The following is a 15,820-nucleotide window of genomic DNA, read 5'->3' as shown; positions in this document are numbered from 1 at the left end:
AAGAGAGGGGTTTGTGAATAGAGAGGTGGGACTCGGGATTGGGCTTCCACAGCAGGCTCTGAGGAGGTGCAAGGTAAAAGCTGGGATGGATAAGGCTGGAAGCTTCTTTTAGCTAGTTTGCTGAGTCACTTTTGGGGGAGTCTGAAGCCAGACTGTATGTGCAGAGGCAGAGAGAAGAGCTAGGGAGCTAAGCCCTTCACTCCAGTCTGGCCTCTTCCTAGGTTGATGCTTGGAAGCTACTAAGAGCATGGACTCTGGAGCCTGCTGCCCTGGGTTTGAATCCTAGCTCTGCCAATTAGCTGTGTGACCTTGGGAAAGTGACTTAACTGATCTGTGCAACTGTTTTCCTCTTTTGGAACACTGTCACAGTATCTTTCTCATAGTCTTATTAAGACTATGACACTAAGGCTTGGCACTCTGTAAGCTTAACTGCAGTTTCAACTGTAAGTAGGAAGTCTCTAGATTGATGTCTTTGTTATCCCAAGAAAAGAGGGGTTGCTGGACAGCATAGGACAGGGGTCGGGCAACCTGGTTGGTATGAGGCTGAACTCGAGAGCAGGAGTCCTGTCTCATCACCGTCACCCCACCCACGCTAGGCCGGGTGCTGGGAGGCAGCTGGCAAATGCTTGCTGAACGCCTCTGAATGCAGGCTTTTGGAGCAGGCAGATTCTTTCCGGCACTGACGGCTCCTGTCAAATCTAAAGGTCACTGCTTCCTGCTGGGTAACCACATCCTGCTGCCTTTCTCTCCTGGGGGGTGGAAGGCAAGGGTCAGTGAAATTGGTGACATGTTCTCCTCTTCCCAGAGAGGCAAATTTTGGCCTTAAGGGCTTTTTTTCCTCTGAAGGTCAACTGGGTGGGGTGTGAGCTCACAGGTGATAAAAATAGGCTGTGGTTCCTTGGCAGGAAGGATTCTGGCACGGGCTCGAATCTTGGTGAAGGCGATGTAAAGGCAGGCTGCAGCCCCTGCCTGACCCCAACACTCCAAGCTGCGGTTTCTCCCCAGAGGCTGGGGTATGGTGGTGGGGGTGAAGGAATCCCACAAGCCCTGGGGCTGACGAGGTCTGGGGCTCAGGCCTTACCGCCTTCCAAGAGGCCTCTCCTCTGTCAATCCTCAGGAGCCCTCAGGCCCACTCGGAGAGGGCTGCCAGCTCACCCTCTTTAAGCTTTCTCTTCCCCTTCGCTTTTGCCAAAACTAGAAAAAATATTGGCCATGAAGTCAGACAGTCCCGGGCTCAAAACTTTACTTTTTACTCCTACCAGCTGTGAATCCTGGTGGTCATATTGACCCCTCTGAGCCTCAGTTTCCCTGTCTCAAACCTTTAGACCTTGTTGTTGGATCCTGAGGAAGGGCTGACTCTAAGTTTGTGGATATAAACAGCTCACCAAAATTCTAACAACACTGTAGACTTTGAGAAAGTACTTCAAAAACTCAATTTGATTGAAAAAGAAAAGTAAATTTAATTCTTGAACAACTTTCTAAATAGCATGATTAAATTATGCCCTTCCTCCCCGTTTTTACTTAAACTATTTACAGCCAATTCAGTTCTTTTCCACGTAAATTTTACAATAATGATTTCATTCATCCCAGTTTTTGGTCCATATCATATTTTTCAGAGNCCAAAATTCTAACAACACTGTAGACTTTGAGAAAGTACTTCAAAAACTCAATTTGATTGAAAAAGAAAAGTAAATTTAATTCTTGAACAACTTTCTAAATAGCATGATTAAATTATGCCCTTCCTCCCTGTTTTTACTTAAACTATTTACAGCCAATTCAGTTCTTTTCCACGTAAATTTTACAATAATGATTTCATTCATCCCAGTTTTTGGTCCATATCATATTTTTCAGAGCATAGCTTTGACCCTGGATGGTAAGCCCCTCTTCTGCCCATGGCCATCCATTATTTTTAAGGTCTAATCTTCCCAGGTCAAATTCTGTGCTCTAAATTTTACCAAGAAAGTGATTCTTCTGATAATTTTCAGTCACTCACAAATTTTACCATGTGCAGTTTTAGCTGCTCTTGGTTCTATTTTCTGTTGATAATTTCTATCAGTAAAACTTACGAAGTCATTAAAAGACATGGATAATTGTTTCTTGGCTAACCCATGACAAATTTGGGGCAATGTTCCTCAGTTATTGTTCTAAAGGGAAAAATAGAGGAACCTGTCAAAACGATACAGATTCACAAATCTTCTGCTTGGGCAGTTGGATGGAGATCTCTCTTGTAGGGTTACTGAGATAAAAGTGAAATACAGTATAACCTTGGATTGTGAGTAACTTGGTTTGCGAGTGTTCCACAAGACGAGCAAACATTTCTAATACATTTTAACGTGGTAAACGAGCGATGTCTTGCAATACGAGTAGTTTGTTTCTGGAACGAATTATGCTTGCAAACCAAGGTATTACTGTAATCACTTCCTCAGCACATGTCCTACCAGTGGCTTTCAAAATAAATTGGGTTCTCTCACTGTGATGGTGGTTGGGCTGTGGGGAGGGCTGGGCGGTCTCAAACCTTTCACAGATGCTGGGGTGTGATGTCTGAGAATTGGGAGGATCCTAATCAGCCTGGGAAAGGAGGGACCCTGGCAGTGACTGCCCTCCCCCCGCTTGGGTCCATTAGGGAGGGAGAGGTCTGTTCTTCGAGAAAGGGTGACTGGGTCTGCCACTATCTTGCTAGGTCCAAGTTACTCAGGTTCTATGGGTCTTCACTTTTTTGGGGATGGGGGCTGGACTAGAATTCTCCCAAGGTGGCTAGACCAAGATTTTGTGGGTGAAGGTAGGTATAGTTGAACAACAACACTGAACTCAATCAAAAGCCCATAGTTCAAGTCCCAGCTGTGACCTCAGGCTGTGACCTCGTTTACAGTGCACTTGGCACTGTGCTTTGGGGCAAGTCAGAGATGTGGCTCACTTGATCGGTCCCATGTCCCTACCAGGAGGTACTCGGAGTGTTTCCATCTTATAGGTCGGGGGCAGCAAACTTTTGAGACAGAAGAGCCGCCAGGGGTCGGCAAACTGCGGCTCGTGAGCCACATGTGGCTCTTTGGGTACGTACACGTGGCTCTGAACTAAAATTGAAAATGAAAATACGACTATCATAGTTTCATTTATAGTGTTACTTTAAATTTTCTTTATTTGTAAAAACATATTTATGGCTCTGGAATAATTTTTAAATTGTTGTGAGGAATAGGACTGGCACTTCCAAGGGTCGGCAAAATTTTGAGACGGAATGTACTCAGAGAGTCGCATGTGGCTCGCGAGCTGCAGTTTGCTGACCCCTGGTATAGGTGAAGGAATGGTGCTCAGACAGCTTGAGTAGCTTACACAAATTATGGAGCTGGCAGAGCCAGGCGTTGGTGCCAGGGCCGTCTGCCTCTCGAGTTCACATTCCTGACTACACGCTGTCCTGCCAGTGTGCCTAAACCAACGGTCAGCAAACTGCGGCTCGCGAGCCACATGCGACTCTTTGGGTTATGTTCCGTCTCAAAAGTTTGCCGACCCCTGGCCTAGCGTAACGAGGCCAAACTCACCTTGGCTTTCAGTGTCCTTATGAGCAGATCCTGCTTTCTCCCTAACTGCTCTGGGAAGATCCTGACTGTGCGCTCACTGCACAGGCCTTTCAGCTCCTGGCCTGGCCTCTTCCTCCTTTGCACCTCATCCAGGTTGCCTACCTTTCCAAGCTGAGTTCAAGTTGTGTTCCTTCTGGGAACTTCCCCTGGTCTGCTGGCCACCTCATGATTTATCAGTGTTCTTTGCCTGAGGCTGGACCAGCTCATGGGGCCAGAGGAACACAGATGGGAACGCTTCTGTAGTCACAAGCTGGGGGAAGAGCCGGGGGCACAACTCCCATTTGGTAAGAGGGCTAGGGGTGCCAAATGTTTACATGCACAGAGAACTGGCATGTCCAAAACGCCAACGGCAGCCCCACCTGAGGGTCACTGGTCTAGGTCCTCCAGCCCCACTGAACTGACACAAGCACGTGGCAATCTGAGCAGGTGGCACTGGGAAGAAAATGAGCTTTGGGGCCACACAGACCTGGATTTGAATCTTGGCTCTGCTGCTTATCAGCTGTGTGATCCTAGCAAATTTCTTAACCTTTCTGGGCTTCAGTTTCCAAATGTAACCAGGATTAAAAGCAAAAGTTAACCAAATAAGGTTATCTGGCAGGTTAACACAACAACAACAACAATAATAATAATAACAACAATTAGCGGTTCCTGAGCACATTAAGTGGCAGATAACTGTGCTAAAGGCTTCCCACATGACCCATGAGGAAGGTACTCATGTTTTCCTTGACATTCAGGTGAGGAAATTGAGGCCAGAGAGATTAAGTAACTTGCCCAAAGTCACAGGGCTATTAAGTGGCAGAGTCTGGATTCAAAGTCAGGTAGTAAAATTCCAGAGCCTGCACTCCTACCGCCTCTCTACACTGCCCCTCTCGTTATGGAATAAGATCACGTGTGAAGCGCCTCGCTTATTTAGTGTTTGGCGCAACAGGCTACAACACCTGATGGGAAATTCTGGTGTTACTCAGCTCAGTACTGTGACAAGTAACATGATGTTACTGTTCACAAATACTACTTTCCCAACAACCAGGTTACTCTTAGGCTGAATACTCTCGTCAGCCCCTGTAAAGAAACTGTGGCCCAGACAGGTTACAGTTCTTATCCCTGGTCACCGATGGTGTGACACAGGGGGGAGAATCTCTTGGGTTTTGCAGCCAGGATTCAAACCTGGCTCTGAATGACGCCAAAGGTCATGTTCTCATCCAAGACCCTGTACTGGCTCCTGAGAAAGCTGCTTCAAAGGCTGCAGAGATGCCTTCTGACCTGATGGTGTGGGACAGGGCCAGGATTCCCAGCACGAAGAAATACATGGACAGCAAGAGGTTGATGTACTCCTGGGAGAATATCTGAGGCAGAAATACAAAGAGAAACAGGAAGTCAGGGTTGCTGGAGGCGGCGAGGAAGCCAGAGTTCCCGCTTCTCTTCTGGAGGTTGGTCGCACCCCTCTGGAGTTGGGAAACAGTGTCAGGAAGACTCTCTGACAGCTCTACGAGTCTTCCAGTTTGTGTGGCTATGGGGAAAAAGAGAGGAACCTCGAGCTGCCAGATGCACCTCCCAAAGGAGTCTGTGGGTTTGCTCTTGGTGGCTCCGTGACCTGGAGACAGACAATGCTATGTTTGTGCCCAGGGTCCTGCATGGGGATCGTGGGGGAGGGGAGTCTGAAGTTCAGAGTCCCAAGAGCGCCGTTTGAACCTCAGAATACACGCTTTCAAGTTTCCTTCTCACTGCTCTAGGGAGCCCCCCACCGCCCACCAAGGCCCCAAGAACACTGGTTACAAGTCATCTGCGCCCCGCTCCACTTAATGCTCTTCTGAACAACTCCTCCCATGGTGATGGCGGCAAGTTTTGACCGCGGGCCCTGACAGCTGCTTTACGATGTTAAGTGAAACTGAGAACATTCTCTCTCATGGTGCTTTGAAGCCAACTGTCACATGTTAACGCTGGACTTGGGAAGGCTCTGCCATGTTGCTCCACATTCACTGCATCATGTGAATCCGTCACTGTGACGGTCTCTGACTGGGAGGCAACGTGCTGTTGTGTGGGCCACAGGGACACTGGGCTGTCCTGGAACCTGGAACCTTTTCTGTCTGATCATGTCGCTCCCCTGCTTAATGCCTCTCAGCGGCTTCCCTGATCTCAGCGCTCGAGGCCCATATCCTCAACGTGGCCTCTCGGGCCCTCATGGCAGACCTCCTCAGCAGCACGGCTCACGCCATGCCTATTCTCGGCTACATGCTGCGGCCGCACTGGCCTCTTGGCAGTCTGATTGGTGTCACATTCCCACCCCGGGCAGTCTGTGCTCACGCTCTTCTGCTGCCTGGACGCTCTGCTCTCTTCACACAGGCCAACCCAACTCATCCTTTTCCTGCTCTCAGCTCAGAGCAGCTTTCCTTGGCGTGATCGCGCCCTCGTTAATTCAGCTCATGTTTACTGACTGCCTATGACAGGCAGGATGTTGTGCCAACCACTGGGGACACAGCGAGGAATAAGGCAGAGGGCATGTGACAGCAAGGGAGAAAGAATCTCAAAAGATATGAATATGTAATATATCATCAGGTGGTGATGGGAGCCAAGAAGAAAAGCAAAGCAGGGCAAGGAGATGGAGAGAGAAGTGGGGAGAGCTGCTACTTAGACAGGTGGCCAGGGAAAACCCCCAACAGGATGACCTTCACTTCGTTTAGGAGTTGGATCCTTAACGAAGGGGGCAGCTGTGAGGATATTTGGGGGAAGAACATTTGAGGCAGAGAGAAGGGCAAGTGCAAAGTCCCTGAGGTAGGCACATGCTTATCTATGCAGGGAACAGTGAGAGCCGGAGCCTGGAGCTGAGGAAGTAAGTGTCAGGAGATGAGGCTGGGGAGGCAGGAGGGAGACAGACCCTGCAGCACTGTGAAAGGCTTTAGTTTCATTTGGTGAAAAGGCGGGAATTGGAGAGCTGAGGGCAGGGCTATGATGTGATGGCCTCTGCTGCTGTGTGCAAGACAAGTTCTACAGGGTAAAAGTGGGAGCAGAGTCCAGTGAGGTGGGCACTGCATAATCCAGAGGAGGGAGGACGGTGACCTGGGCTGGGAGGGAGGGTGGGAGGTGATGATCAGTGGTCAGATCCCACATCTGTCCTGGAACTGGAGATGCAGGATTTGCCGAGGGGCTGGCTATGAATGAGGGCTGAGAAGGAACAGGGAGCGGGATGACTCCCGGGGTTTTTGGCTGAGTAGCGAGATGGGTGGAGGCGCTGCTGTCTAAGATGGGGGCCTTGGCAGGAGCAGGGGTTCACTCCAGGCTGATTCTTTGCTTTCGTGGTGCTACAGACCTTGCCTTCAGAGCACTTCCTAGGGCTGTAGCTTTACACTCACCTACATGATTATTTAATGAGTGTCTGTCTCCAATGCTTAATAGGAAGCTCGAGGATGGGTTTTTCTCACTCTGGTGTCCCCAGCATCCAGCAGAGGGCCTGGTGCATAGCAGGCACTGCATAAATATCAATAGATTGGGGGAATGGATGAGCAAATCAGCGGTCTCTAACGTGAATGCTGTAAGAAAAGACCTGTGAACATAGGCATGTGGATTGTGTTCTCCTTAAGATCATGTGGTGTCCGGCTCACATAGTGTTCTTTCAACGTGGGCCCTCGGGAAAAACTTCTCTCTGGCTGCACCTTTCAGCTTCTGGCTGGCTTGCCTGTGTGGGCTGGGACTTGTGTACCAAGTCTTGCTTTCTTTGTGCTCTGGCTGCTAGAAAGTTTTATAAGCTGCCTTAAAGCAATCAGTTTTAGATATGGTGGGATAAAGCAAACTTGATGATTTTGAGAAATGTTATAATCTCCATTGCCTCAGAGGAGGAAAGGGACTGAATGACAGCCACTGTCGAGTAAGCCAACTAACCAGTTGTCAGTCTGGAGTTTGGGAGGAATCTGGTGGCTGTTTGTCCAGGCAGCTGCCTCCAGAAGAAATGTCAACTTGGGCAAGGGGTACGCTGTGCCTTCTGGCACAAAGCCGGCTGGGGCTTACCTGTCAGGAGAGGAAGACAGGCTGAGCTACAGGCACCCAGTGCCTTCAGTAAAAATGTGCGTGCCCTCTGCTGCCAGAAATTCCTTTCTGTGGAATCTAGCCTAAGGAAAGAATTCTAAATACTAAGTGTTAGGAGGTCTTGAGGCAAGGGTCTGGGTGTGTATTCCTGGCACTCAGCACAGCAGAGACTTGAGAAACAGATGCAAAAAACCAAGTCAGAGGTAGTGGGCTTGATGTACACAGAACCACAGAGAGATCTCAACAGTACAGAGGAAAGGAAAAGGAAACAGAGGGAGATGTATTGCACAATTCTATTTATGGGAAGTAGACTCTCACTCAATACACACAGATGCACCAACACCATAGGTTTTATAAGGAGACACATATCTAAGAACATAAATTAAATCATTAGAGCAGGTGCCTCTGGCAGAGAGGGAAATGGAGTTGGGCATCAGGGGTGGAGGGGGGAAAAACAAAGAGGAGGTCCTGGCATGGACTGATGATGGTGTGCCATGAACCAAAGCATTTGATAAATTCAACTCTTCACCCAAGGTCCAGAAAAAAAAAAAAAACAAGTGATTACTTATGTTTATCTGATGTACTCTTAATTTATAAAGGTAAAAATCAGAATGATTTTTTTCTGTTTAAAGTGAAGGGGGGAGGCTGTCAGTCAGTTGTGGTATATCTGCTTAAGGGGATATCCTCACGCCATTAAAAAGAGTAGTTCTGATCCAACAATGAGGGAGCAATGGAACAGGAAACAGATGTTAGCAATAATGTTTTCGACTCACTCACAGGCTGGTAAAAATAACAAATTTGGATGATATGCAATGCAGGTAAGCGTATAGGGAAGCCAGCACACTCGTGACTGTTAGAGGGGATGTGGCACTATTTGTCCAGATTACAAATGGAGGTGCTATTTGACCTGGGAATCCCACTACAGATATATTTGAAAATATGTGCCCATGCCAAGATATGTGAACAAAGATGTTATCAGAAGCACCGCTGTGATGCCCCAGCATTAAATACCCCTCAGGGCACATCTGTAAAACAGAACCATGAGCAGCTATTAAAAAAGAATGAGGCAGATTTGACTGCGTCGATACAAAAATACCTCCATGGTAAGAATCGTATGTTTGGGACATGTATTTATTTTTAAATTTTAACATAAATGTAGATCTATGCATAAAAGAAAGATTCACAAGAAACTATACTGGGGAGAGGATTATGGCTCATTTGTACCTTCCCATAGATTGAAAAAAATTGTAACCATGTACATGGTATTTTTTAAATGTAAATCAAAGGTTGTCCTTGAGGAATTTTCAATGGCCAGGAAAAAAAGCACTTGGGATGTATTATACTATCCAAAAAAAAAAAAAAAAAAGGACACAACACTATCATAGTGATAATTATGTTAAAAATATGCTTATTAGAAGCCTGAAAGGAGATATGCCAAAATGTTGATAGGGATTACCTCTGTGTATTTTTCCCTCTCTTGAGAATTTCCCCTCCCTTTTAAGTTTTCTGTTTATATTACCTTTATAATTAGAAAATAGCACATGTTAGATTTTTAAAAAAGTTTAAGGAGAGTTTGCATTAACATGAGACAATGCTTATGATGTTAATAATGTGGAGTGAAAAAAGCAGCTTTGAAACCGAATATAGCACGTGGTCACAGCTATAGCAAAACCATGCACAGGGAGAAGAGCGGAAGGACACACCTCCAAGGGGACTCTGTGACTGTCTCTGGTAGTGGGGTTTTGGATGACTGCTGTTTTTCCCTTTTTACTTTTCTGTGCTTTCCAGGTTTTCAACACTGAGCCTGTGTAACTTTTATTGGGAAAATAAACCTCGATAAATTAAAAAAAAAAAAAAAAGCAATTAGTATGGCGGAGGTATGTCTGGAGACATCAGCTATACCCATCCCAATACAAACCATACAATGAAACCAAACGGGTATTATGAAAACAAAACAAAAAGCTCCACGGAGAAAAGCTCCGAACACCAATAGTGGTTGTCTCTGGTAATGGGTCTAGGAGTGAATGATTATGATTTTTTCCCCTGTTCTTTATTTTCCATAAATGAACATGCATGTAACCTGTGATGGGAAAAATGGCAACAAAATAAAATAAGGTTATTGGAACAAAATGACACAACAGGTGGCAAAGGACTTACTTTGAAAAAGAGGTAGAGCCCCAAGAGCGTGCAGCTGGCTATGATGGGGAACCGGGCGGCGTCCCGGCTGGTGATCGTCTCGGGCATGTCCGAAGCATTCTGCAGGAGAGAACAAAGGTGCTGACTGAGCAGCGGTGTGGTTCTGGCCTCCAAGGGCTGGACACTGGTGAGAATTTGGTGTTCTAGTAGCCCACTCACTGTCTTCCTCTCTGCCCTGGTTCATTTAGGTGCCTCAGGGTTTCCATATTTTGCTGACTTGAGGATTTGTTAATGTTGTTCCCTCGGCCAGGGGTGCTGCCCAGCCATCCTGGGGCAAGATGCTCTGAACCCACTATTTTGCCATTGAGGAGATCTGGACCCTGGCAGGGATAGTCCTGGGAGGACCCTGTGCACATATGGCATATCTGGGGAGAAGAGCTATGGCAGAGGCAGGCACACAGTATGTAATAAATGAAAGATAAAACTCTGGGAACTGGTGACAATAAAGTTGTTCTAGACTATTTCCAATTTTCTTATGGATTAGCAAACGGGAAAATATGATTAATCTGTTATCCAGCAGGTAGTAAACTTTGAGTGGAATTAAAACAATGACAAACAAAACTGACAATAGCTGAACCCACACATGGGAAGACATGAGCCACAAGGAAAAGCAAATCTTGACAAAACTTAAACTTGAGAAATTTGGGAAAGCTGAAATCTGGTAAGAGTGAAAGCCACGATTAAATTTACAATGGCAGATGCTATAGTTGGCAAGAGTGTGATCTGACAGAGAATAAATATTTACATGAAAAAGAACAGAATGCAATCAAAATAATTTCAGTATTATAAAAATGGAAAAAATTGGAAATGGAATAACAGTGCAACACAGGAATTAAATGGCTTCACAGAATTCATACCAAAAGACATTCTATTGAAAATCCATCAATAGTAGCATAAGTCTGATTTAAATTTATATTAAAAACACAAAGTGAAAAGCGTTCAGGATCATGATGCTCTCCACGCCCTAGGCGAAATCCTGTCCTCAAGGACCCAGCAGTCGTCACTGCCATGAAGCTTTTCCAGGTTCCCCACTGGGATAAGCCCACTCCCCAACTGCAGTCCTCACTGCATTTTATATGTCTAATTCTGTTTCATGTTACAGCTACTGAAAGTAGAGCAATGCCAGATTAGACGTCTGCTCTTGCCAAAGGGAAGTTCTCTCCACAAGACCCAAAGGCTATCACAGCGCCCGAGATGCCCCCATCCAGTCCATCCTGTGAATAAGGCACCGGCATCCCTGGGAGAAGCGATCATGGTCAGCCGCAGCATCTCATTAATATTTTGGCTCACAGTTGCCTCTGAAAAACCAACAGGAAAGAACAAGCTAGGGGGGAAGCTGCCTGGAGAGGTAGATTTTGGAACAGGGAGGCCCTTGTACCCTAACAGGGAAGGCTGCAGCAGGGGAAGGAGATGCGGCATAGAGCAGCGAGCCCACGAAACGACCACTAGGAGATGGACAGGCGGGGAACCGGGATGCTTAAACACCATCGGTTTGTGTACAGCCTGGTCCAGCCTTTTGGGAGGGGCCGGGCAGCTTGGCAGGTGCATCAAATCATAACTTGCACATACCCAAGACACAAAGATTCACAGAACAGGAATGACAAGTGGCTCTTAACCACAGGAAAAATGTTCCTCTTCACTCTTAACAAGAGAAGCTCAAATTACGGTACACTGAGATGCCATTTTTCATCAGAATGGTAAAAATTCATGTTTGATAACATACTGAGCTGGCGAGGCTGAGGGGAGACAGGTGCTGGCCCACACCAACATGAGGGTTATTGGCCTTGCTGTAGACAGCATGTTGACAGTACCTGTCCAGATCACAAATGCACATACCCTATGACCAAGCAATACCACTTCTGGGAATTTTCCCTATAGATGTAATTCACATATGTGCAAAACGATGCATATAACGTATAGCCATGGTATTCACTGCTCTCTTACTGGCTGACTGGGTGACCGAGACAAATTATTTACTCATCTGTCAAACAGGTGACAATCTTTAGCTTTCCTTACCTCTAAAAGGGACAAGAGGCTTAAATCTAACGAGATATGAGATGTGAAAGAGCCCGACAAACTGTGACAGCATGAGGAGCTGTGATTATCAGGGAGGCCCTTCACCAAACCCCCACATATGCAGAGCGGAGGTGGCCCAGCCACAGGGCCGGAAGGTAGACACTCTCTCGGGAGCTCTCAGAGCCAGCTCTGTGTGAGTCACTCTCTGGCAGCTTTGCTGGGAGGTGGCGATGGGGTGGCTGAGCAACACTGACACTGTGAGGCAGGGTTATTTTCCTTTCCTCTTCTCTCCCAGCAATTGGTTTCTGCTTTTGGCAGCAGTGTGCTGAGGGGCTTGGGCAAGTTTCTCACCCCCTCTGGGTACCTCCACAAATTCAATGTTTCCTGGGTAGCAGTAGTGTGAGTGCGTGCGTGCGCACATGCGCACACACACACCAATATACTAGCTCCTGACCTCGAAGAGCTCACAGGCAGGTGGGCCACGACCTTGACATGTAAATAAAATATCACAATACAGTGTGACATGCGGCAAAATAAGATATGTATACTGGTGTGATACACAGCTCGAGTGCCAAATGGTTGAGAGGGCTCTGATGTCAGAAAGTCCAGTCTGCCACCCAGCTGGGCTTCTTTCTAACTGTAGGACCTAGGGAGTTCTCTCTCTCAGAGCCTCAGTTTCCTCAGCTGTGATGAGTGTGAGGAGTCTGGTTTTTGCACTGGAAGTACTTAGTGCTGTGCCTTGAACATGTCAGTCAAGCTGTATAAACGATTTATATTATTATGCATGATGGAATCATGTGAAAGTAGACAGGACACCACTTCTGCAGGGAAGTAGGGGAGTGTCAGAGGTGGCTGGAGCAGACGTCACTTAAGGAAGACCCTGAAGGCCAAGCACACTGGTGTGGGAGTGCACAGGGGACTCTGGCTTCACTTACAAACCCGTGTGAGGGCTCATTTCCATGTATTCCTTTCCCTTCAGCCCAGTAACCCAGGCAGGAAGATGCTTAATATTATTTGATGACACACCAAGGTTGGACAGATGCTACATCATAGAGGGGAGTCAGGTCTCCTCTGTGGGTGATTGTTATAAATATCCCATGCCCTAATGTTGAGTCAGAATGGGAGACTTGAAATCGGACAGTTAACATTAATAACTGACATTACTACAAAAAAATGTATAAGGATAACATTTACCAAGAGCTCTCTAGGGCTCAAGCACTGCTCTAGGTGCTTTACATGATTTCATCCTCACAAAAACCCTACGAAGCAGGTACTTTTAATAGCTCCATTTTGTAGATGAGGAAACTGAGGCTCAGAGAGGTGAAGTAACGTGTTTTAAGGTCACATAGCTGGCAAGTGGCGGAGCCAGGACTGACACTGAAGCCGTCTGGTAAGGCCCAAACTCCTGGCTATTGCTCCCTCGATGCCCTCTACCTTTCCTAGCTGGAAATTTCTGCTGGAAAGTTGTGACAAGATACTCAGGGAGCCTGACACCTTTCTGAGGAACAGACTCCTGATGGCAACAGAACAGTTAACCTTCGTAGTTACAAAAATACTAAATGTTGTTAGGATTCTCTACTAATTCAATTTGGATTTTTTTTTTTAAAACCAGATACTCCTATGCAAATGCAATAGCTCCTGAAACACAAAATATAATTAGAGAGGGAAGGGGTGGGGGGAAGCTGACACAAATAGCAGAAATAAATTTAGCTTCCAGTGATATTCTAGATGTTCCGTTATCAGGGCGGAAGCAAAGGCAGTGAAGGAAGACAGATGCCCAGCTTGGAGCCATAGGCTCGCCTCAAGCTCTGGGAGTACTGCTTCCAGGCCATGCCCTAGAAACGCGCTGGAATTCATGGACCATTCTGTTACTCTGTCACTCCAGCTGGAGACCCTAGGGTCCCCTTTCCTTACCATACTTTCACTCATTCACCTTGCCCCAATTCTGCTTCCTATGCATTTTCTGAACTAACCCTGCACCCCAATCCTTTGCTCCCCACCCCCTCACTGCAGTCTTCACACAACCACCTCACCAGCCAGCCTCTTTCCTTTCTCTCTCCTGCCTTCCACCGCCCTCCCAGGACTGCTTTCTGAAGCCTAGACCTGACTGTATCACTTACCTGCTCAAAAACCTCTGGAAGGTGGACTACTAAACAGCCATAACACAGGACTCGAAGTCACTGCTGGTAGGAGTGTAAGCTGATATAACCCCTTTGGTGGATAACTCGGTCAAGTTAAAACACTCACATAGCCTTTGACCCAGCAAATCAATTTCAAGGAATTTATTCTACAAATACACAGGCGAGTGTGAAATAACAAATGTACAAAGAGCTTAATTTCAGCATGGCGTGCAACAGCGAAAGCCTGACACAAGCCAAGTGACCCATCGGAGGACTCTGAGCCAGAGGTTCTCACACTTGAGCGAGCGTACATCAGAAACACCAGGACGGCTCGTGAAAACAGACTGCTAGGCCCACCTCGAGTTTCGTTCAGAATTTGCATTTCTCACAAGTACCAGGTGATGCTGATGCGGTTGGGCAGGGATCACACTTTGAGAACCTCTGCTCTACATACACTGTGCGGTCCAGGTGGGACCTCATACAGCTGACAAAGAACACCACCACTCCATAGGAACGGACGTATTTATCTCCCACATATATTTGGTGAAAAACAGCAAGGTGCAAAAAAAGAGTGTCTACACGTATATAACAAAATATGATAGTTATATAGCAAAAATGGGGAAAAGCATATGTTTATCTGTAAAAGCACAGAATCTCTTGGCTGGTTATCCAAGAAAGAGGAACCAGGGGCTGCCTCTGCAGAGGGAACCTGGGCCATGGGGTTGGAAGGCTCACTGTGCAGCCTTGTTCCTCTGGAACTCTACACCATGGACATGAATTACCCACCCCCCCTGCCACAGAACAATGAGGTGGAGCCACATGGACTGACATGGGAAAATGACCAAGACACTGTAAACAGAGAGAAAAAGAAAGCAACTTGCACAGCATTGTGTGCTGTAAAATCCTATTTATATAAAAATAAATTTTACCTATGGATATACATACTGGCGCACACAATATGTTTGTATACACACAGCAAAAGTTCTGGAAGGTTACACACCAAACAGCTAACTGGGTTACTTCCAAGGAGTGGTACTGAGGAAGCTTTTCCTTTACACTGCTGCACTGCTTGAATTTTTTTTAACAAGTGCAAGTGTGTAGCAATTTTCTAACTATGAAGATGAACTGTTACGTTGCCTTCAGGATTCTGTACCTCAGAAAGCCCGCAGGCTCCTGCTCCGTGAGCATCTTCTTGTCACCCCATCCAAGTCCCTGTACTGGGCTCTGGTCACACCACTCCCCGCCTCCCTGAACGCACATTGTGGTCCCAGGCCTCCCTCTTCCAGTTCTGCCTGCTGAACTCTCACTCCTCTATACAAAGACAACTGCTGCCTCCTCTAGGGGGCACATCAGCATTCGGTTTAGTCGGTGGGTCACACATCTGTTTCTCCTTGGTGCTGGAGCTCTGTGAGAGCAGGGCTTGGCCTTCTTTGTCCCGGCACTCCTGGTACCCAGCCCAGGGCCTGGCACAGAGCAGGAGCCCAGTTCACTTGGCCAAGTGGCTCCTCTGAGTTACAGGCCAAGGGCCTTTGAAGCAATCAGACGTGCAGCTACTGCTGGGGCTGGGATCTGCTCTGACAGCGCTGGGCACCCTCTGAGACTGCTCCTCCCACGGCTATTTCTCCCAGCACACTCCTGGATGCCCCACCTTCTTCTCCCTATGATTTCACAGTTTGCCTGCCTGTTTTGGACAAGTTGGCCCCAGGGGGAATTCTGTCCCCACATGCCCTCTCTCTCAGCTGGCTTTGGGGTTTAATACTGGTGGGAAATCAAAACTCCTGGGGCCCCCCACTGACTTTTCTCTTTCATTGCCAAATGACCAGGAAAGCGTGACTCAGGGTAGAAGAAGGAAGTCATCTGTCCTGTCCTTTTCCTAGGCCAAAATATCACTTGTGTGGG

At 47.1% G+C, this 15,820-nt stretch overlaps 2 protein-coding genes across 2 annotated transcripts in view; both read right to left on the bottom strand.

The window, feature by feature from the left end:
• LOC109384379 (minor histocompatibility antigen H13-like) overlaps positions 1-4,763 on the bottom strand; it is a 28,193-nt gene extending 23,430 nt beyond the window's left edge. Inside the window, exon 1 of the mRNA XM_019645689.1 lies at positions 4,737-4,763. Coding sequence (XP_019501234.1) covers positions 4,737-4,763 — 27 coding nt within the window. The remainder of the gene's footprint in view (positions 1-4,736) is intronic.
• The window catches only part of HM13 (histocompatibility minor 13), a 13,693-nt gene continuing 2,625 nt past the window's right edge, over positions 4,753-15,820 (bottom strand). Inside the window, 3 exon segments of the mRNA XM_019645818.1 lie at positions 4,753-4,822; positions 4,824-4,915; positions 9,747-9,845. Of these exon segments, the coding sequence (XP_019501363.1) occupies positions 4,768-4,822; positions 4,824-4,915; positions 9,747-9,845 (246 nt within the window). The 3' untranslated portion in view covers positions 4,753-4,767.

This window comes from Hipposideros armiger, unplaced genomic scaffold, assembly GCF_001890085.2.
Source record: "Hipposideros armiger isolate ML-2016 unplaced genomic scaffold, ASM189008v1 scaffold_94, whole genome shotgun sequence".
NCBI lineage: Eukaryota > Metazoa > Chordata > Mammalia > Chiroptera > Hipposideridae > Hipposideros > Hipposideros armiger.
The sequence above is the reverse complement of the archived record's forward strand: the minus strand, read 5'-3'. Positions and strand labels throughout refer to the sequence as shown.